This window comes from Myiozetetes cayanensis, unplaced genomic scaffold (assembly GCF_022539395.1).
Source record: "Myiozetetes cayanensis isolate MyiCay16 unplaced genomic scaffold, myiCay2020 scf1, whole genome shotgun sequence".
Lineage (NCBI taxonomy): Eukaryota > Metazoa > Chordata > Aves > Passeriformes > Tyrannidae > Myiozetetes > Myiozetetes cayanensis.
Window position 1 is genome coordinate 11,581,423 of NW_026086604.1, and position 22,655 is coordinate 11,604,077.

Sequence of the window (22,655 nt, forward strand, 5' to 3'; positions counted from 1 at the left end):
AGCTTGAAATTGCTAGTTTCTTTTCCAGCCTCTCTTATCAGCTTTCTGTACTAGTTGACCAAAAAGTACTTGGCAGGCAGTTTGCAGACTCTGAAAAACAATAGGTTGTATTGTTTTAACCTGGCTTTGACCTAACCTGGAACAGCCAAATTGGCATTTAGCGTAGTGAGCAAACGCGTTTTGATGTGCCGAGTCAACTGTACTTGCTGAGAGCAGCTGCTGAGAGCAACCTGTGCCTGTCTTGCCCTACAGAGAGGAGGGGGGACCATGCCGGCCCCAGCATCGGCACAGTACCAGGACCGTCTCAGTAATTCTTTGTAATAGGGCTTGAATGAAGCAGGGAATTACTTTACCCTTAAATTGAAGATTAATGTGATTTTTTTCTAGGACAGAAAACATTGCTTGTTTTCTGGAAGGATAAAGTGTCCACTGAAACGGGATTATATTTACATTATTATTGCAGGGTGATCTGTGAAATAGGCTTTCTGTTCCTCAGTAAAGAGCCATGACCCCTCACAGAGTTATCTTTTAAGCTGCATGCTAAACCCACAGGGGCTTATGGCTCAAAGCTAATGGGGATTTAACTTCTCACTGAAAGGAATTTGAAGCCTAACCCTATTTGGATGCTCTTTGCTCTCATTGATTAAATGCCCAGTCCACTGCAAGAAACCTAATAGAATCATAACTGTATAAATTTTCCATCTGAGAAAATGGATGCTGGGAAACTCTATGCAATATTTATTAGAAAAGGAATTTGATCTTAAAAAGACATTTTAAATCAAAATGTCAATTCACGGTTCTATTTTGTTTGTAGAGAAAAAAGAATTTGAATGAAGATGTATTTTTCAGAGCACCTCACAAAATCATTTCATGGAAAAAATCAGGATCTGATTTCAGTATTTTTAGGAGGATTTTTACTGCTTCCCTTGTTCCCTGCGTTCACTAATTCATTTTTTGAGATCCTGTCTGCAGAATAGTTTTAGATTATGCTGTTTAAAGGTACTAAACCTACCCCTCTCCCTAAGTATTTCCTTTCCCCTCAAACTGTGTTATGCGCTTAAGTTCCAGGAGGGAACTTAAGATTCCATCAGGGATCACTGGCATTTTTTAAGATACAGTAACTGTAGCTCCTTGGGGATGAGAATAGAAGAGCTGTCATCTTGGTAAGAACTTTTCACCTCAAAGAGCAGAATATGATGCCATCCATGGTCCTGTGGCAGCACAGTTGGGTTTCAGTCTCAGTCTCTTTGTGTGCTTCAGTTCCGAGAATTTCCTGTGCTCAAAGTGTAGGTGCTTTCTGAATAACTTTTAACTAGTGCTAATGACTAGTGTGCTTGTTCTTTAATTGTTGTAGTTTGTTGTTAGTTTTTTGGTGGCTTATTCCTAGAGAAAACCGTAATCCCTGGGAGGAAAGAGCTCCATTCAAATGGAAGCCAAAGAACTGAGGCACAAGGATGTGGTTAAATGTTTCATTGTCAGTCTCTTTTCATCACCCTTGCTGGATATGCAGTCCTGCTTCCTTCATTCCTTGAAATACAGGGGGTGGTGTCATGTGAGTTCTGTCTCCCTTCTGTGCCTCTGTCTGCTTCAGGTAGTTTTGTCCCATTGATAAGTGTAGAGCCAAACCTCCTTCCAGGTCTGCCACTCTCCTAATGGGTCATCTTGGAAATTACTGTAGGTGGAGCAGAGGGAGTGTGAGACTGTGCTTGGACTTCAGAACCAGGCAAAGGTGGTCTTAAGCGATCGTTATGCCACAAAATTAAATGAAAATAAGAGTTGCTACATTATGCCCACCTCTGATCAGAAACACTCATCCCAGTTCCCCATGATTAGTTTACGGACCTCCTTGGATTTGTGTTTCTTCATCATTGAACTTCAGTAGTGTTCATATTCTTGCCTTCCTGCCTACCTTCTTTCTATACCTCTATGGATTAAAGTATTTATAATCTCTGGCCCATGAATGTTGTGGATATGGCCATTGGTCTGTCCTTTTGGTAAGGGTACAAACTAAATGATTCCAAAAAACAAGGACTTGCATGGTGATCTGATGCCTTTTGGTGCCCAGCCTCAGGAGATACAGCAGGTTCTTCACTGAATGTGTGCCCTGAGTTTGTTCGTCTCAAAACTCTTGGTATTGTCTAGTGAAGAACAGAAAGGATGAACTGAAATTTTGCAAGTGATTGCAGCCCTGGGCTTCAGAGGAAATCCTTGGAATCTTAGGAGGTCTTCCGGGTTTTCCAACAGGGAGAAGACCAGGGGCATTGTGAACCCAGTTTTCACTGACACTGGGATCTCTTCGAGTTGTTCAAAAAGCAAAAGTCATGAAGGGGTAGAAATTAAGTTTAATGCTGAGAACTCTGTCACTGACTTACTGCATGACTTTGAGGAAGGCATTTTAACTTGCCTGTGTCAGTTTAGCCATCTGTAAAACAGGTACAATCATACACAGCATAATAATTTCCCTCTCAGTGAGTGCCATTTTCAGTCTATCCTGTACTACTTAATGATTTGTGTGACTGCTGAAATAACAGCATCCTCTAAAACCATAATATCCTTACGTATTTTTCACATAATCACTAGCGATTGAAATATTTGTTCTGACACTTGAGATTACTCATGTAAATAGAAAAATTATAGCATGCTGGCAATGCCAGACACCTTGAATTCCATCTGAGCATGTGGGTGATTGGAGAGGGATCTATAAATACTAACAGAGGCAGGGAAAGAAGCATGAGCAGCACACAAGAAATTCTGAAACAAGTTATTCCTGAGATGTATGTAAAAGATTTTAAAGTATAATGTAAATTTCGGGTAGGAGATGGCCCTTAGAAATCTAAGTACTAGTTCCACTGAAGGAATGTATTTCACTCCATCTCCCTGCTTTGCATGAAGTCACATTTTTCTGTTGTATTTGAGTAGGGTTACAAGGAGTATGATGACCTACTCCTAATATCGATTGACTAAAACCACTTTGCTTTTTCTCAAAATGTGACTGCTAATTTCCATGTTCAGCTCCCAAAATTGCCAGTTTCAGGTGTTTTCCACTGCCATTATGAATGATCTGCATAGTTCTAATGGTAGAGTTTATGGTGTCATGTAACAGCGTAGCAAATGGACTGTGTAATATTTTACATAAAACTGTAAGTTGGATGGCTACAGCTTGCAGGTTTAGACAGTAGTCCTTTTCTATTTGTAGTTTATTTGATAAGGGACACTTGTGCAGTGTCGCTGCTTCCTGAGTAGTGTTTCTTTTGAGAACAAGCCCCTCAAGATAGCATCAGTGTCTTCTTCTAGATCAAACTGCAAATGTCTCCCTTTTAACCAAATATTGCACTTCCGGGATTTACAGATATGTACAAGCTAAAATTTGTTTTTCACGTTATGAAGAGAGCGATATACCTGCTTTTATTTCAGGGAAGTACATAAAGTTTTTGAAAGATAGATGAATAGCTATGGGACTTTGTCACTAGAATTGATGTACTTATCATTAGTTACGTATCAAACCTCAAAACTGAATACATCCAATTAATTGAAAGAGAAACTTTGAAATTTAAAATAAACTAAATTACTTGAAGGAAACTGTAACACATTCAGTGTGGTAGGTATGTAATGGAGCCCTTATAATGGAAACTATAGAGAAACACCAACTGGAAAGAGTCTACCTTTAATTTAATAGTACTTTACCACTCTGAAATTTTTGTGTACCAGATTACTGACAGCTTGTGACTGCTTTTGATCACTCTATCAGCTCAAGTGCTGATGTCACATATTTAGAGCTTTGATCCAGCCTCCGGTTTCATTGTGATTCTGTCTGACACAAGTTTGTGTCTGTTTAGTTTTCTGTTAATCTGTGTTGAACAGAAATACAAAAAAAATCTCACCAAAGCACTGAAACTCGTCCTGCTTCCTTGAGCATGTGTGCTGTTAACTTGGAATGTGGACTTTATTATGAGACCATGGAAGTGTAACTCAGGAGGGAGCTGAAAGGGGATGGTTAGCAGTGACCAGCTCCAAGTGACCTCAGGAAGAAGTGGGTGGGAAGTGCTGACTGGAGGTGAAGTTTTCAGGCTGTCTGGTATAGGCTGGAGGGGAGTAAGTTGTGTGCTTTACTCATGCTGTGGAGTATAAAACTGTGGCTTTGTTGGAGGAAGGAAAATGGATTAATACTTAGAGGCTTTGCAGTTAACAAAATTGATACGCTGCATAAGATAAGATGATGTATAAAGCCTTCCCTCCCTAGAAAACATTTGTATGCTAAGGAAAGTTGGAAAGGGTTGAAGAAGTGTTTGCTAAAGGGCCTAGGAAATTGGTGGCTGAATCAGCCCACATCATAGGCAAAGTCTCAGGAAAGGAAACGGAGGAAAAGTAGCTGTAGAATTGCTGGTGTTGTACAGAAGCATGGGATGGCCTGGGAATGTAATCTCCAGCTCTACAAGTGCTGGAATGAGAGCAGAAAAGGGAGGTCCCTGGTGCAGGTGGGAAGGAGAAAGCATACGTAGGGGCTGCCCATGGCTCTAATCTGGACTCACACTGAGTTTCCCCCTGCAATTTCTTGACTTCTTAGACATTTTTGATGGTGAATTATGTTTTTTGAAACCTGGTACAGATAACACAGAGTAGCTGGTCACTGTGACCTATTCAGTTATCAAAACCATGAGGTTCCACAAACTGCACCATTGCATGGCTTCCTGAGAGCAGCCCATTTTGCCCCATTTTCTCCTGTTTGATGGGGCAAAAAGCTCAAACTTGAAACCTGATTGCTTACCAGCCACCTTTTGGCACCAATTGCTAAGGTTTTCCTTTCAGGTAAACCTTGTCTTAAATACGTGTTTGTCTCCTGCATCTTTCTGAAATTATTGTTTCAAAACAGTAATTTGTGTTTTCCATATAAAAAGCATAAGTGCAAACACTGAATGTTTTTTAAAAAGGATTTAAGAACAGCCTCTTCCTTACAATTTAGGTCCAAGCTGTCTCTTTAAGAGATGAATACAGAATATACTGAATTCAGTGGAATTACTTTAAAGACAGCAGAAGATGGGAAATTGAGCATAGTCTCACTACAGCATGTGAAATGTCCAAAGCATAAAGGGGATTTGTGTTCTCTTAAGGTGTTTATTTTAACTAATTTGTATTATCTCCCAGAGGTGGAGATCTGATTGTTTGGCAGATCAAGAGGTTTACTATTTCAAATCCCTTTCAGCATGGGAGAAAGGAGATGATGTTAATGGACGTTACTTGTCTGAATGTAACAGCGGATGTTTCTGTAGGAAATGTAGTGGAAACATTCACAAGCAGGATTGTTGGCTGCTTTTTGGTTTATGCCCACATTAAAGCTACTGAAAGGGTCATGTGACATATCTTCATGGATGATCTGATTCATAAACTCTTTTCTTCCAGTATTTGGGTCTTAGTTTTGATGATGGCACTAGCAGCTTGTCTCAATTTTATATCCCATTTTTATACATGTCTTCACTATAGTTGGCTTGGGTTTAGTGGAAATTTGATCTCTTACATAACACCTAGCAGGCAAATGCTGGTGTGGTGGTAGAAGACACTCTGTGCTTTTCCCCTGCAAAGGGGAATTCCTTGATCAACTGTCTTCAAGCAGATTCAGTGATGTTATTCCTTTTATTTTCGTACTGTAAACCTACACATCCTGTCCTCATTCCTCGAGTAACAAAAGAGCTTTCCTCCGGCTTGCTGGCTTCTCTTCAGTGATCTTTGTCTTCCCTCCTAGGAAACAGTTTGAATGTGTCAGAAGAGTCCCAGTTCCTCAGAAAGGCGTCTGGCCAAGAACCTGACCAAGTTGGTCTGTAGTGTTTCTCTCATTAAAAGCTTTCTACTTCCCCCCTCAAAAAAATCATCTGTGAACAGTAACAAAGGATTAATTGTGGAGTCTTGGGACTTGGCAGAAGTGCATATAAATGAAGTGCTTTTTTGGAAGCTACATTGCCTGTCTTGCAGATCAAAAAATATATCCAGAATATTTCAGTGTGTATCAGTGGATTAATTCATTTGATTGCCACTTCCCTTCCTCTTCTCTTTGTGGGGAGGGGCACTCCGGAGATTGGAATTTTAATTGCTTGACCGCAGTTTCATATTAGTGGTGCACCAAAAGGGTATGGATCATTAATTAGGCCTAAATATAAGGATCTCTGATGTTGAGCTATAGCATCAAACAAATGAGTTTAGACAACTCTTGACTAAAATTGCAGTCTATCAGTAAATTGAGTTATAATAATGAAACCATTAAATTTTTCTTCTGAGTTGCTGCATGTTGGTTTCTGTGTTTGCAGAGTACATTCTGGTGGTCTTACAGATATTGGTGGTTCTATATAAATATATACTTAATATTTGTATATATAGCAGGCATATGTATTCTGAAGGCATATACGTATATACATACTTAATCTAGTTATACATAATTCAGAGTTGTTATACAATGGCATGCCTTATTTAATTTTATTAAATGTTTTGGGGTTTAATCCATTAGATAGTTTCATTGGCAATATATAAAAACAGTTTTCTTGATAATTGCTTTCTTTTTCAGTCAGTACCTAAATTTGTGCTGCTATATCCCAAGGACAATCTAGTTTTTGAGTGTAGTAGTCTGAAAACAGAATATTATCCACATTATTACTTTAATGTCCAATAGTGCGTATCATATTTTTTCTGGTTTTAAAACTTGATGATGGAAGTGAATTATAAAACTTCAGTTACACTTTAACTTTGCTGTATCCATGATTCTTGGTGCAGTGTGGAATAGGATTGGTATAAACTTGCTTTTTTCTGTGGATTAAGAAATGGTTAGTGGACAGACAGCAAAATGTAACATGTATAGGGTCACCCTAAATTGCTGTGTATGTAGTAGGGTTACATTGTGATAGGGTGCATTGCTATGAGCAACATGTTCTGCAGTATTTGCATCCAGAATTTAGAAGAAAATAGGAAATAATTGCTCATAAAACTTGTGAGTCATCTGAACAGTGTGTGCCTTATTTCAGCTAAATTCATAAACTGAACTTTGGTTATGGACATGTAATTATGCATGTTGATGAAGCAAATGGAAAACAGTGGCTCTGAAATTTAAATAATAACAAAAAAATTTATAAATGGATCAAGTACTGCCACCTGTTCCACTCCCATATTACATTTGTGCTTTTATGTGTATCCATTCGGGGGCTTTTAAAATATGAAACACATTTCAGTATGCAACAGCCATAAAGTCTGGGCTGTAAAACCCAGCAGAATTCAGCCATGAATCTAGAACTGTGCTTATATTTAGTAGGACATAATTAGTAGGAACTCCATTTTTTTTTTTTTTGACCGAAAACCTATATTCACTTCATTTTGTCATTCTCCTGTAGAATTTCACAGAAAGATGGTGTTTGCAGTTTATCAATATATTAATGGGTCTTTATTCTTGTAGTTTTCTTGGGGCTGAGTAACCATCTCCTGTTGAGAGGTAGTAGAAACTGGATGTCTGGTAGTTCAGAAGCTGAAAGGAATTTTCATAGCATGTTTTTCCTCCAAGTGGTTTTCTTGGCTTTTGCTGTGTTTGAGACTCAGTTTCTGGAAAGAGGGTTGTGCTTCTGCTCTCTCTGCCTGATCCTGCTTCCTCTTTCATGGGGGTTTCTGAAACATTTCAGCTGCCTGCCATGAATTCACTGGTGCGTTGCATGGAAACTTGGCTTCTTGGCACCTGGAAGGGACGGCTCTTTTCTTCTGTCCCATCTCTGGGGAATTAAATTCACATTTTGTGTTCCTGCTTAGGTTTACAGCCAGATTTTTTACTTCAGCTTCCTTCCTCCCCCTGCCCCTCTCTCTTTTCCTTAATTAAAATATGCTAAGGTTGAATGCATATAGCTGCAACTGAAAAAGGATGAAAATAGCACAGATGAAACAGCTACACTATTGAGACCTGCACCTTTATTTAGCACTACATTTGCTGGCATGTCACTGTAACAGGGTTCAAAAACTGACAGGATTACTTTTTTGCAACAGATTAATTGTTAATCTCTAGTTTTAAGGAGAACAAAATTTTGTTTCCAGTCAAACGTGATTTTTACAGCTTCAGCTGTTCCTCCTGTCTGAGTTAATGGCAAAGTCATATTAATTCAGTGTACACAGGAATAGATTCACTACATCTGTGTGTGTTCAGTTTCTCTGCTTAAGAGTACATACATGGGTCTGTGAGTACATCCAAACTGAGATGCCAAGTGCTGAAACCATCTCTCTGACACTGGCTAAAACTGCTTCTTTTCAACACCTTTGAAAATCATGTAATTTATGGATTACCCAAGGATGAGCACTGGTTTTGGGAGTTAAGTGACACAGGTTTGGGTATGTGTCTACAACAAGATTAAAAAAAATCAGTCACAACACTTCTCGTTTTAAATATTTTCTGGAAGCCTCGTGCCAGTTTTTTCCTGAGTAGGGAACAGATTAATTAAAAAAAAATACTCAGAATAGGATGGGACAAAGAAATCAAAACACTAGTGTTGGGTAGGACAGCTTTTCTGATAAATCACAAATGATCCTTCTCACAGAGGAATATTGTGTAACATACCTAAACACAGAAGTCCTTGTAATTGAAGTTAACAAATTTTTTAAAAGGGAGAGAGCAAGCAATGGCAAGATGTGTCCTAAGGTGTTTTAGAGAAAAGATGGCAATAGATGTTAGCAGAGCCTGGGCTCTGGTTTTGCACTAATTTCTCTCTTGGTAAAACTGTTATGAAGTACCTTAAAAATAGTGATACGGACATTATCTCTGGCTTTGACAGAAAATCCTTTGTTGTTCTTGTCCATTCTTCTGAATACTTTTCTTGCTTTCTTTTTGAACTTCAAAACTTCTTCCCTTATTAAACTTCCTTTACCACAATGCCCCTTTGTAATTTACCCTCCTTTTCGTTACTCAGTCCTTCACAGCTTCTTCAGCTGAGCTGACATGGTGATCTGCACCATTTCCTTGAAATGTTCTCTCACAGCGTTTTAGTAACTTCCCCAGATAATTTCACAGTGCTCCTGCTCTTTCAGTTCATGCCACTGCTGTTGAGTCCTGAGTGCAATCAAGTGGCTACAGCCAGTTAGGCAGCCACAGCTGTTTGCAGTGGGGATAGAGACTTAACCAGGGCGCAGAAATGTGAGGTTTTTTCTTGTGAAGGAGAAGGAGACTGTGACTGGCAGATTTGCCAAGCATATGAAAAGCAAACGTAATCTTGAACTATCAAAAGAATTAAAAAACAGAGAAAAATGTTGCAATATTTGCCTGCATAAAGAGAGGAATATGAAGTATATGTGTAAAAGTATGAAGTATATGTGTAAAAGAGGTATTGATTTTTGAATACATTAAGATCGTTTCAGAATCCTACATTCTGTTTTCCTATCCATACTGGAAGAAAGCCTGGAAGAGGCTGAGAAGAGATCTAATCTGACACCTCCACCCTCACAAAAGGCTCAAACTCAATTTTATTTCCCCAAGAGAAGTCTTAAGTGAATTGGTTTTTGTTTACTCCATATATATATATGTACAAGTAGATTAGCTAAAACTGCTTCCCAGCAAGCAGAAGTAGCTGTTGAGATCAGTGGTGTGACACTGACAAGCGTGAACCAGAAGCAAGATGTGAGTTGGCAGCACTGGAAGTATTGCTGGAACATTTTAGATAGGGGAATAATAGGTTCACTGTCACTTGCTTGAATGTCTTTCTTAAAAACTTCCACGTACCTCAGGCAGCTCATGGCTTCTGTACGTAGGAATTGCTTCATGACTATTTACAGGTTGTCTATAGAGATGGGATGGCTCTCCTGGCCTTACACCAGCGGCATGTTCTATTTTGCCTATTCTGTTCTTCCTCCTTATTGCACCACACTGAGACAGGCAGCAGTCAGATCTCCATCTCCTGTATTTGCACAGCTTCCAGTGCTGGCATGCTGGGCGAGCAGAAATCATGAACAGCACTGGGGGTTAACACCAGCTCAGAGAACTCACACGAGGATGCAACTCCTGAATATCCATTTATTTATTGCTTTCCTTTTTTTTTTTTTTTCCATAGTGAAATACATGAGAGAAGCAACCCCCTATGTGAAGAAAGGCTCCCCTGTGTCGGAGATCGGGTGGGAGACGCCGCCCCCCGAGTCCCCCCGCTTGGGCTGTGCCTCTGCTGACCCAATGTCGCAGCTTTCGCTCTCCATCCACAGAGACAAGAAGACAATACCACTCAAGATGTGCTACGTGACACGCAACATGACAGTGTCAGACCCCGAGAACAGGTGAGCTGGGGATTTGCCTGGGGTTGGGATTTTACCTTCGCATTGAGTTGCTGTTGACCTTTACAGCTCTGGGATGGGTGAGCAGGGGCTGGGCAAGGGAAGCAAGCACCGGTTTAGGAAGGGTGGGTGGCGGTGTCTAAGACACGTGGTGCTGGGTTCAGCTTTTGGGTTTGCTAAAGAAACTCTTCAATGTGGTAATCCAACATTTTTATTAGAAATGGAATATCAGGAGTTCATTTTCATCCTGATTAAGTGTCTGCTTTTGAAGGAAAAGACACTGTACACACTAATTGGTTACATCCTCCAGGCTGGCTAGATCTGATTTCACTAAATTGCATTTTCTGTCCTTTTTCTAATGAATATTATTTTAAGAATGGTCTGTTTTGTCCATTCCATTCTGGACATTAAATTCAAGAAGAAGAGAAGAGTTCCACTTAGAAGGCATTAATAGGGAATTTTTGTGACTTCTTGGCTTTTTTTTTTTTTTTTCCTCATAATGTTAAAAATAGGATGAGCTTTTACCAGCCCTTATTTATAACATATGTGGAACAGCTGCACAACACCAGCACACTCCCTGATCCCTGCTCTAACAGCTGCTAATAAAAAAGGGACCAGTCAAGTCAGGGATGCAGACTGACTCTCCATCCAAATAATGGCCTTTTTGTGTGCTGCCTTGCCCAGAAGCTGGGTGTAATGTCTTTGATTCTCAGTACTTATGTATGGGCATAAACAAAAGCTACATTTTCATTTAAGGAGGGGAGCAGAGAACAGAAAGGCATTTGGGAAGAGTGGGTTCCTCTGTAGTCTCCTGCACTGCAATTTCAGAAACTTTATTAATATCTGTGTAATTTTCCATCTTTCTTTTTCATATTTGTCTGACCTTTTAGTTTTTGCCCTCCATGCTTTATTGTTTAGTATTTCTTTACTGTCCTTCTACCCTTCATCTCACCAAGTGGTTACCACCGTAGTCAGTGATAACTGACCACTACAGAAGTGCAATTGTAAAGCAGAAATAACCCTGGCAGTCTCTCTCAGTTTAAATCAAGATGTTTATTGATATTGACCACTTTTTTTCCACATATATCTGTATAGTTTAAGATGTTGAGGTTTGACAGCTGTATCACTTACTTGTCTGAGAGTTTGTCGTTCTCTCTGCCATGGAATGTAGTTTAAAAATACCTGTACAGGTCACACTGTTGGAATCGATACAGTGTAATGATACTTTACACGTGTTGGCTTCATTTTGTCATAATTTTTCCCCTTTTCTTTGTACCATATTGTAGTTTTCAGCTTCTGTCACTCTCCTGGTTCTCAGTTAGGTTTGAGGGCCAGGAGGGCTGACTCAGAGGGACACACACTCATTGCTCATGATACTTCTGCAGTGGAGCTAACTTTTTTGAAGCATGCTAAAAATGTGTGTTCTTAGGTGTTACTAGGAAGTAATGTGTGGGAGAGTCATTTTGCTTGTTATCATGGTTTTCATTTTGTGTTGCTGTCATTTCCTGTGGAAAGATTGACTTCTGGTTGTTACTGTGGTCCAGCACAGTGCGGTCTAAGCTGGATTTTTCCATCAAAGCCCACAGTACCTCGCCATTGTGGCAGTTGTAGTGTAGTAGCAGCACCCCATCGATTACCATCCTCACCAGTTTCAGGGTTTTTTAACAATTCTGAGTACTGGAACTTGTATTTCCCAGGAGAAATGCTATTACAATGCAGCAATCCTTTCCCACTGGAATGCATCCCAAGACAGTAGTCTGATTCCACAAAAATAGTTTTATCTTCATTCACAGCAGAGCGCAAACCATGTCCTTATGTGCTTACAACACTTCTGTTTCATAACCTAGTGACCTGACACACATAGATTTTATAACTGATGGTGTCACTTTGCTGGATGACTTTAGGAGAGCACTGCTGGCAGACTGCCAAAGAATATGCTGGCCATAGAAGGGCTCCTTTGAACTATGACTGAGCTAATTTTCATCTAAGAATAAGCATGGGCATGGAAAGCCTGAGTTTTCCAGTGCAGGTGGAGGATAATGTCATAGCAACGTTGTGGAACCAGCCTGGACTGGTTGGACGTTCAGCATGAGGAGATACCTATGTTAAAAGACCTAAAAGGAAATACTTGCTTGTTGGCAGGGAATTATCTCCAGTTCTTAGAAAGCTGCAGTGAAATGTGGGTTTAATGGGCATGGAGGAGAATGGTTTTTCCCATTAGAGCTGGTGGCCCTGCATAGGATTTCTTCTCTTGGAAGACTCACCCCAGTTAAGAGATTCTTAAGTCTATGTCTAATCTCAGCTGATTTGGTGAGCTTGTTATTTTGGAGCAGGAGTGAAGTTTGGTGGTTCTAGAGCCAGAGGTTCTCAGATGTCTCCTTCAGCTACCCTGCCTGTGGGTTCACTCTGGAGGAAGTAGGGAATTGTCTTTTGTGTCACCTGATTAAAAAAGCTGTAGGGTAACAAGGAGAAGATCCTTAATACAAACTAATGCCATACTTAGTGTGTAGGAATTTTTTATAATAATATAAACATGGCAACAGGAGAAAAGATTCAGAGCTTCTTAGTGTCATTCTCCTCCAAATGCAGGGCCCATTGGAAAAAAATGCTTAAAATAATTGCTACCAAAATCACTTGTTTGCCTGTGTTTTCACTGATAAATGATCTTGGTGGCAGCAGTAAAGTTTAATGTCAGGCCTCACAGAGGAGCATTCCCTCCCAGTGAAGGGACGTGGGAATGGTCATGGATAGTAATACCAATAAGCAGTAAGTCTTACTGAGGTGTAGAAAGCTTTTCATCAATTTCTGGTGATGATATTAAGGAATAGGAGAAAAAAAAATAGGTCTCTGAGGTGAAAGTTTTTCTGTTGGTGCGTTGGGACGTAATACAATACTTCTGTACATGGCATGGGAGACATGACATTCCCTGGAGGAATGAGACCATACTTTGTGGACTAAAAAGATTTTCTGGTCTGCTTTTGAAGTCACCCTGAAATCCTGCTTACACTTTTTTTCAGCCAAACCCAGGATGTGTGGGCCTGATCCTGTCAGCACTTAATGTGCACACATCATGTTTTTCCAGTGTCACGAGTCCAGAGCCGTGTGATCCTTACAGGGAACTTCACCAGGGTCCAGTCTTAGTGATTGAGTTACTCATTGGCCGGATTTGGCCGTCCGATGGGAAAGGTTTGCTTTGGTCTGGAAGCAGGGAAAAATGGGCCAAGACAGATTCCCAGCAGTGTGGTGCCAGCTGTCAGCTGCACACAGTAGCAGCACTGTAGCAAGTACGGCTGCAGCTCACAGACTTCACACCAAGAACACGTGGAGAAACGGATAAGGAACTTTCCTTATCTTTTGTTCATTTCAGGGTTGGACTGGGAATTACAAGAAGGAGGTAAAACTGAGCAGGTGTGTTCTACAAGTGTGTTGAGTTTGCATGGTCAGGTTCTGGTAGCTGGGCAGCTACAGGGGTGGCTTGTGTGAGAAGCTGCTGGAAGCTTCCCCCTTGTCTGACAGAGCCAATGACAGACAACTCCAGGATGGACCCATCGCTGGCCAAAGCCGAGCCAGTCGGGAGTGACAGTAACACCTCTGTCATAACATATTGAAGAAGGGGGGGGAAAGTTACTGCACAGATGTAATTGCAGTCAGAGAGGAGCTGAGTGAGAATCTGAGAAAAACAACTCTGCAGGCACCAAGGTCAGTGAGGAAGGTAGGGCAGGAGGTGCTCCAGGTGCCAGAGCTGAGATTCCCCTGCAGCCCGTTGAGAAGACCATGCTGAGGCAGCAGTGCCCCTGCTGCCCGTAGAGGTCCATGGGAGTACAGACATCCACTTGCAGCCCATGGAGGAACCCACACCAGAGTAGGTGGATGCCTGAGAGATCTGTGAACCCATGGAAACCCATGCTGGAGCAGGAGCCTCCTGGCAGGGACCTGTGGATCTATGGAGAGAGAAGTCCACTCTGGCGCAGGTTTCCTGGTAGGACTTGTGACCCTGTGGGAGCAGCCTGTGCCTGAAGGACTGCATTCCATGGAAGCGTGATCAGCAGTTCACGGAGAACTGTTGCCCATTGGAGAAGTTCATGGAAAACTGTGGAAAGGGAGCAGGGAAAGGTCTCTCTCTGAGCAGCAGTGGAAACAACATGTGGTGACCTGGCCATAACCACCATTCCCCATCTCCCTGCATTGCTGAGGGAAAGGAGGTAGAGCTCAGGAAGAAGGGACTGATGGCAGGAAGGTATTTTTAAGATTTATTTTACTTTTCATTATCCTGCTCTGATTTTGTTTGTAATAAATTCAATTAATATCCCCAAGTTCAAGTCTGTTTTGTCCATGACAGTATTCGGAGAGTGCTCTCTTCTGGTCCTTATCTCGGCTCATGAACCCTTCATTATATTTTCTCTCTGTCCACTGGTGGAAGGGAGTGATAGAGCAGCTTTGGTGGGTGCCTGGTGTTCAGCCAGGGACAGCCCACTACAAGGTGGCTGAGGAACTGGCTGGGATCCATTTGTCCTGGGCTCTGCACACTGAGCTGTGTTTGGGTATTGCATGAGCTTCCCAAGACAACAGGGAGGTGCAGGACAGGACAGACTGTTTGCTCCAAAGGCAACAATAGAGTTAAGCTGCTTCATTATTTTATTTTTTGTTTTTACATTGGCAAATACTGATTCACTGAAAGAAGCAGTTGCAAGATTTATTGCAAAGCTGTCGCTCCCCAAAGTGGTTCCTTTTGGACACATTCTTTTATAAAAAATTTTTTTACATTATTTAATAACATGTCAGTAACAGGGTCAGTGAGATTTAACATTTTGAAATGTAATTGGCATATAAGCATGTAATTTATGCATAGCCCTGTGTGATTCTGAAATGGCATTTCAAAATCTTAAGTAGAAAACAAATTCTGGTAAATTTGCATGTATTAACTTTTGTTACAATAAGACATGAAAACAAAAGTTAAGCTTCTTTTTTAAGGCAAAAACTGAGTTTCAGACAGATTTAATATGACATAGTAGAAACAAGTCCTTCCATCAAAAAACTTAAGTCGTGAATGCTGACAACAAATGTAAGAAGTTTGCCGATGCAACAGAAAGAAAACATCTTGAAGTAAAAGTCAAAAATCTGGGATGCTAGTTTAGGACAGCACTGTTCAAAAATTGACTTCTCAGTCTTTTCTAATGCATTTTTATCTGTGAGTCTGATTATGTGGTTGTAGAGGTGATGTCTGGAGTACTGGTAGAAAGTCTGTGCCTTTTCAGTAAAATTCTACAAAACATGACCACACATAGTTCAGGACCTGCCAACACTCCCAGTTTAGCTGCTGAGACAAAGTACAGCTAATTTTCTGTAAAAGGATTACAAGGCTGGACATGTTCAGACTGGACATTAGGAATCATTTCTGTACTGAGAGGGTGGCCAAACCTCAGAACAGGCTTCCTAGAGATGATGGATGCCCCAAGCCTGTCAGTGTTTAAGAGGCATTTAGACAGTGCTCTTAACAACAGGCTTTAACTTTTGGTCAGCCCTGAACTGGTCAGGCAACTGGACTGGGTGATCACTGTAGGTCCCTTGCAGCTGAACTATTCTGTTCTGTTCTGATTCTTTTCTATTCTGTGAGGGGATGAAAGACCGAGGAGCTCCTGTGTCTCTTCACATTCACACCTATATAACTTAAGGGCAGCTGAGGGAGCAGGGAGGCAAGTAGAAAAGATTCTAGATGTCTTAGTGAAAACATGGTCTGGCTTATGCCTCCACCCTGTTTCCTGCTTGGTAAACAGGACCATACGTTGATGCTGTCAGGTATGAGCAGCTGCTGGTGCACAAAGCAAATGCCGGATCCTCCTCAAAGAGCAGTGTGGTTTAGGTGTGCAGTTTTACAGCCTGGGTTTTTAATTTGCTATTGGGGAAATGGTTTCTATAAGTCATACGCATATGGGGCTTGCAGAGGGCAGAGCACTGCCACAGAGTGACCATAGTACCAGAATGATTTACAGCTGCTCTTGGAGAGCATAGATCACGTTGATCTTGTGTTCTGCCTCTTAAGAGGTAGTTTGATAACACCGGGCACGGTCAATGATACCGGTAGTAGCAAACACAGATGGGGTTAGGTGCTGGGCAAAGGCTGAGACCTGGACCCAGGACTGAGGAGGTGATGGACTGTTTCCATCACTGTGCCGGCACTGCTGCAGCATGCTGAAGCTGTGTCAGTCCTGGGTGGACAGCAGCAGCTCTGTAGGGCTTCCTGGGAAGGTAGAAATTTCCTTTTCCTAGTGGACAGTACAGATTTAGCAGGATTGGGCTCTGGTTTGGGAAACTTGGGTATTTTTTCTGTTACTGTATGTTGTATATGGGCAAGGAAAGATAAAGGACTTAGGAATGCGTGGGGTAGAGCAAAGGTAAAGATATGTAATGGGTACCTTACTAGTATTTAAAAATCCCCGTCCACACCTCCTCAAGGAATTGCTCCTTGTGTTGTTATTGAGCTGCTCTCTGCTCTGAGCTGCTCTCTGGTAGACAAAACCTCTGTGAAGTGGAGAGACCGTACTTAATTCACAGTGGTGTTGTGAGCTACAGCTTGAGATCCTTGAATGAAAGGCACTTAATTATCATTATTGGTACAGACATGTTTTACTATTTGAATATCAATAAGTCCTTTGAAGGAGTTATTGAGCCTGCTACAGTCAAAGTCCTGATTTATATCAGGAATTTTTTTTACTTTTTCTTTTCCTCCTGGTGGGCTGTGTTTATTATCTATTTAGATTACTGTATCAGCAATCCAACAGTAAAGTAAAGCAACTTGAAAGAGTGTAATTCAAATCCAGAAAAGAACAAAAATTACAATAATCAGGATGAAGCTCTGTTTGACTCACCCCTCATCATTAAACCACCCTGTTCTGTGCTGTCGCAGTGTGCACAGTCTGTTTGAGAAGGACATTGTGTTATGTTTTACATCCTTGCCCACAAAGGGTTGTGAATTTAAGGTCAAGATGAACATGGGTTTTTAACCTTAGCTCCCAAATATTTTACTGTATTGGATCCAAATCCACCCTTTGTGTGAAGTTGGATGTCTCTGCTCACAAAATCTACTCTTTATTGGAAGGGATGAACAAGTAGGTGGCATTTGAAATTTATCTACTGTTCTCTCTTAGAAGCTGAGAGACATTAGGTAGTTTGGCTAAAAAGGCATTTGCTGTTTCCCCATGTCCCCTTTAATACCCTGAGGGTAGGAGAGGGAAGAAGTTGGGGTGTGAGGAACAGGAGTGGAGCTGTGGGATAGGCCATGGGGAAGGCATCCTCTTCCTCCTTGATATGTTTCATGGCTGTGGGACCCTCCTTGGTAGCCAGAGTCAATGCATTCAGGGTTAGGGTTGTCAGATGAGAGACCTGTAAGATTTTATTTTCTCTCTTATAACAGAATTTTGGGGCAAATCATTTACTACTGGAATTAATAATTAATGGTTCAATAATTGGGTGTCTGACAGTCCTCTGTCATCTACATTAGCTGCTTTTTGGGCAGCTCTGGATCATACTTGTTTTTGTCTATTTTGTCTGTTTTTTAGAAAGGCCACTGAGATCAGACACCTCTGTAGGATTATACCTTTCATTGAGAGGAATGTTTTTGCCTCTTCTGAGTTCAAATCACCAGCTAAGCTTTTTGGAAGAAGGAAAAAAATCCAGCAGGCAATTTTCTGCAGAACAACCTCCAGGGTATCCAGAGTATACACAAATACATTAACAAACTAGGTTGAACTTTGGATGTTCATTACTTTTTTTTTTACTTTGGGTGTTATCCTTGTTCTGTTAAATCATATTAAAATACCTATATAATGTCCTAAAGATTGCTGTAGTCTCTGGGCAATGGTTTGAGAAGTGTATTGCTGGGGGAATGTGCCAGTATTTGGGGACGCAGTGGAAACCGCTGAGTTTTCCTGAAGGGTGTTTGGTGTACCAGTGTAGAATTGGATAGTTCAGCATGTTGTGACTGATCGCCAATTTGTGCAGGTCCTGGTGAATCTGAGATTAGTTTTGTCTCATTTTCTTGAAGGGGGGGAAAAAAAAAGTCCCATCTTTTCCCCTGACATAATGACAGGGGGCTTTCTGCCTTCCCCAAGAGCAGTGTGAGTGCTGCAGGGCAGGACAGAAGAGAACAAATAGTTCATCATGTTTTTATGTGTGTCTGTATGTAAAGCTATGTAAGTGCTGACATCCAGGTTGCTGCTAAATAATGTTGAAGAGCAGTTTTAAGACCCCTGAGATCTTCCAAACAAAGTAAGTTGATATGCAAGAGTTTCAGTTTCCTGCCATGCTCCCAGTCCCCACAGCCTTTGTATTGACTTGGAGATAGTGACAACCTCAAGACCCTTTATCCTGCCTGGCTGTTGTCCTATGCTCAGTGCTGGGCTTTCCCTTGCTTCTCAGCGGGTCTGCAAATTGGATTTCAGTCTTACAGCTTTGATCTGGCCTGACCTGCCATTAATTAAGAAGCAGGATTTTCAGGTGGTGTATTTAGCGCTGCTCCCTCCTTCACGTTGTGTAGTCACTGGTATGGCAGCAAATTACATCCTCAGCGTGAGCCTTGGGTGGTGGGTTGCCACCATAGGTGCCCCACCTCAGTGTTGGTAGATGCTGACGTTGATCTTTAGTGCTTAGGCTGTGGATACACTGCCATTTTAGTACCCTGCAGTCTCTTCTAGCTTTCTTGCACACCCATTTCTGCTGATGGAAATTCCAGTTTTACTGTAGTAGGAGTTATGGTGAAGTTGTTACTTCTTCTCATCACTTATATACAGCTTTTCCATCAATCCCTGAGTCTGTTCAATGGGAAGATGAGTTCACTGCCGGTAGTGGAAGTCCCTAAGGAATCTGCCAGTATGTTCAGGAGACTGGCTCTCAGGTGGTGCTGCTTCCCACAGCACTCAGAGGCCAGTAATTGATCCAGAGTGAATTTGTGGCTTTGCTGTCTTGGTCGTCTGGCTTCTGTTTTGCTTCACTTGGCAACTAAGCAGTGATCCCTGGGATTCTTGATCATGGAAGCCAAAAAGTAGGTATTTAAAATAATGAGACATGGAGACATGTCCTGCTAGATAAGGTAGACATGCTCTTTCTCTCTTCTAGCAGGACTTTCTCCTGTGACAATTCATCCACAAGGCAGAGTTGACCTATCAGCAGCTCAACTCATTTTTCCTGTTTCCATATCAGTTTTCACCCAGGCTTGTGGATCATGTCCTCTTCTTTGCCCTGGGTCCTACTACAGCACTGCCTAACAGCAACAGTGGCATTCCTTCTCAGAAGACATGTAATTCTTCTCCAAGACCATGATCTCTTACTCATGCAGCAGCATGAGACCCTCCTCATCTCAATTTGAAGGGGTCATTTACCACTATTACCAGCTGCTGTCAGTAGCTCTTTGCTTAGCCCAGATGCAGTTCCAGCTGCAGAAGGTTTGCTTTGCTGCAGATGCTTTGAGATGGCAGAAGATGCTTTGAGATTGGCTTTGCTTCAGGGAAAACATCTGCTTCAGGAAGCTGTGGTCAGTGAGTTGGCCACACCAATCACAACATCTTCTGGCCTTAAAGTTTCCATCTTCCAAAGGTTAAATCAAAGTCCTGCCATGCCTATGAAATAATGCTCTTGTGGTTTTTTGTTTTTTTTTTTTTTTCTCAAATAACTGACCCCAGCTGCACCTTGAAACAGCACTTTTACCATTGTTTGGTACTGAATCCACTGTGAAGAGGACTGGACTGTGTATTCCCGGGTTACCAATACTCAGCACTATTACAAACAGACTATAAAAGAAAAAATCAAGAAAGTAAAAGATAAGAGGTCTTTTGGGCAATGTGGGCTAAGAGTCCTGCTCCTTAACATCCATATACATTTAAAAACTATTCAATTCCTTTTGTACTTGTTTTGGGTGGAGAAGGCAGTGTGCGATGAGCTCTGCAGATCGGTCGGCATCAGCACACAGTGGTGTGAGCAAGTCCATTACAGAAACGAATCCTTTCTTTACTTGCATGTGGCACAACTCCGCTGATGTCCCTTTTAATAAAACCCAGCTGGTGGCAAATAGAAATGAAATCAACTGTGACAGCTTATTACTGATATGTACACCCTCTGGTTGGACATCCCTCTAGTCCGGCTCTCAAGGAACAAATATGTACATCACTCTTAGCACTGTAAGTTGAAAGTCATCAAGTAACTGTGGCAGTGAGGGGACCAAGGGACTTTCACACAGAAAAACTCCATTTGATTACCAGATAACACTCACTTGGTAAAATTGTTTTCAACTCCATTTAGGTTTATCATAGGAATATGCTTCTTCAGAGTATGCCAGGGAATTCATTGTGAGCCTAACAGCCTCTCTGGAATATTTTCCTTGCAGACTAAACCCAAAGTTTTCATTCCTTAATTTTAATGTGTTTTGTTCCTGGTTCATCACCTGATGCTGCATGTGGAATTCTAAAGAACATTAACAGTTTTTAAAAAATTATTTAATAACAAAACCTACAACTATTTAAATATAAATCAGATTGTGTTCCTCTAAGTATCTCCTTTTCCTGGAAAGGTTCCTATTGTTGTACACTCAAAATTAAACAAAATTATTTACCATGGTTTCATGTACCATGAAACAATGATGCAGGAGATGGAGTGAGCAGTTTGGCCTTTGATTAATTTTTAAGTTTGCAGAGTCACTGACAGACTGTTTTATTCCTGGCTATGCCGGTGAAAAATCAAAGTAGCATTGGTGATGGACTCAAATAACTCTGGCTCCAGCTTATCATTAACTTCAAGGGACTTACTCCACACTTTAATCAGTCACTGAATGCATAATCTGACCCAGGAAGAGGTATGAAGTGTAACTCAGTGCCTGATTTGGTGCTGAGCCAATGCTGGTGGGAGAAATGCTTTCAAGAGTTATTTCAAGTTATTTCTTAGATAATGAACACTCCTACAGAAAGAGGCCTTATCAAATGGGGAATGAGTATGGCCTATCAAACGTTCACTTTCAGCTTCTTATGATCCTCTGTAAAGTAAAAAATCTGGATGATGAAGCGAGGGATAGAGTTTTCCTCTTATGTGCCAGGTTAGAGCATTTGGAGACACTGGGTTTTGTGTCACCTCCCTGTTCTGCAGGTGGAGAAGGGGATGCTGGAAACACTCCTTGGCTCAGTGAGACTCTTTGAGAAGGAGAGAGAAAATTACTCTTTTATTATAAGGTTTGCCAAATGATCTCTGAGAAAATGTGATATCATTCATATGCATTGCCAAGCTGGAGAGATGCCGCACATCTTGGCAGTCATCTAGAGCTAACATATAATTCCTTTGGGTTGGTATGGGCTTTATCAGAAACAGCTCCATATGCAGTATTTACATAACTGTGGTGGAGTGTGAGAATAAACACAGCTGTGGCATTGCCCTAAATATTTCAATTCAGTGGGGAATTAAGGGAACTTTATCACTGAACTGCAGATAAACAGAAGTCAGTAAGCAGTGGTCAGTTTAGCCAGGGAACAAATCAGAACTACAATGGCTGGACTGCTGGAAATGTTTTAAGTGCTTCAGTCTTGGAGTTTACTAAGGCCACTGGTATATTTTTGCTTTTCAAAAAGTATGGAAATGCCATCAGTCAGCTGCTATATAGAAAGCATCATCCAAATGGTCTGGTGAATCAAAGCAGCGTAGGCTGAAAGGCAGAAAAGGGAAGAGTTTATAGGGACACAGCACTTTCAGCATCTGATTGCTGTCAGAGCCCATGGGTTTCTGGGAAGATTTTAAGTTTCTTTTAGTATCTCCGTTCCAGTTGACTGTGGAGACAGGAGTCCTGGGTCTTCAGTGGAAATCTGCAAGCTTGGTTTGCCAAAGTTTTCTAGTGTCCTGCTCAGGCAGTTGAGGATTTAGACTGTCATCCTTAAGGTGCGTAAATGAAAGGTGCCCTACCTAGCAGCTTGCACAGGAGCGATGCTTGCAGACATATTTCTGGGGTTGGGAAAGTGCCATGAATAAAAAGATGCAGTTTCAGAGCTGTCAAAGCAGCATTTATTCCTGTTTTGAACTAACTTTTGAGAAGTGTAACATGTATTGTCCAGTCATCCTGTTACTCAGCTCAGGGAACAAGGTAGACTTTCCACGGTTGTTAGTGTATCACCATCAAACTTTGATGACTGACAACCATTCCTCAAAACAGCTCCATTAGAAGTCACCAAGGGTTGGTATTTTAAGAGTTTTTCTTCAAGCATGTCTCGGTATGTGTGTATGCGTATGTATACTAGAATATATACTTTGATATCCCATTTGAACGTGTAGGTATTAGAATATGCATGGTTTGGAACCCTGAAACAGAATTGTTAACAGCTGTCTAAATGTTCATTGTTGTAGGGGACATAACTCTTGTACAA

General features: G+C 41.3%; 1 protein-coding gene across 1 annotated transcript in view; it reads left to right on the top strand.

Moving 5' to 3' along the window:
- SNTB1 (syntrophin beta 1) overlaps window positions 1-22,655 on the top strand; it is a 110,407-nt gene that overhangs the window by 43,314 nt on the left and 44,438 nt on the right. Inside the window, exon 2 of the mRNA XM_050319207.1 lies at window positions 10,053-10,269. Coding sequence (XP_050175164.1) covers window positions 10,053-10,269 — 217 coding nt within the window. The remainder of the gene's footprint in view (window positions 1-10,052; window positions 10,270-22,655) is intronic.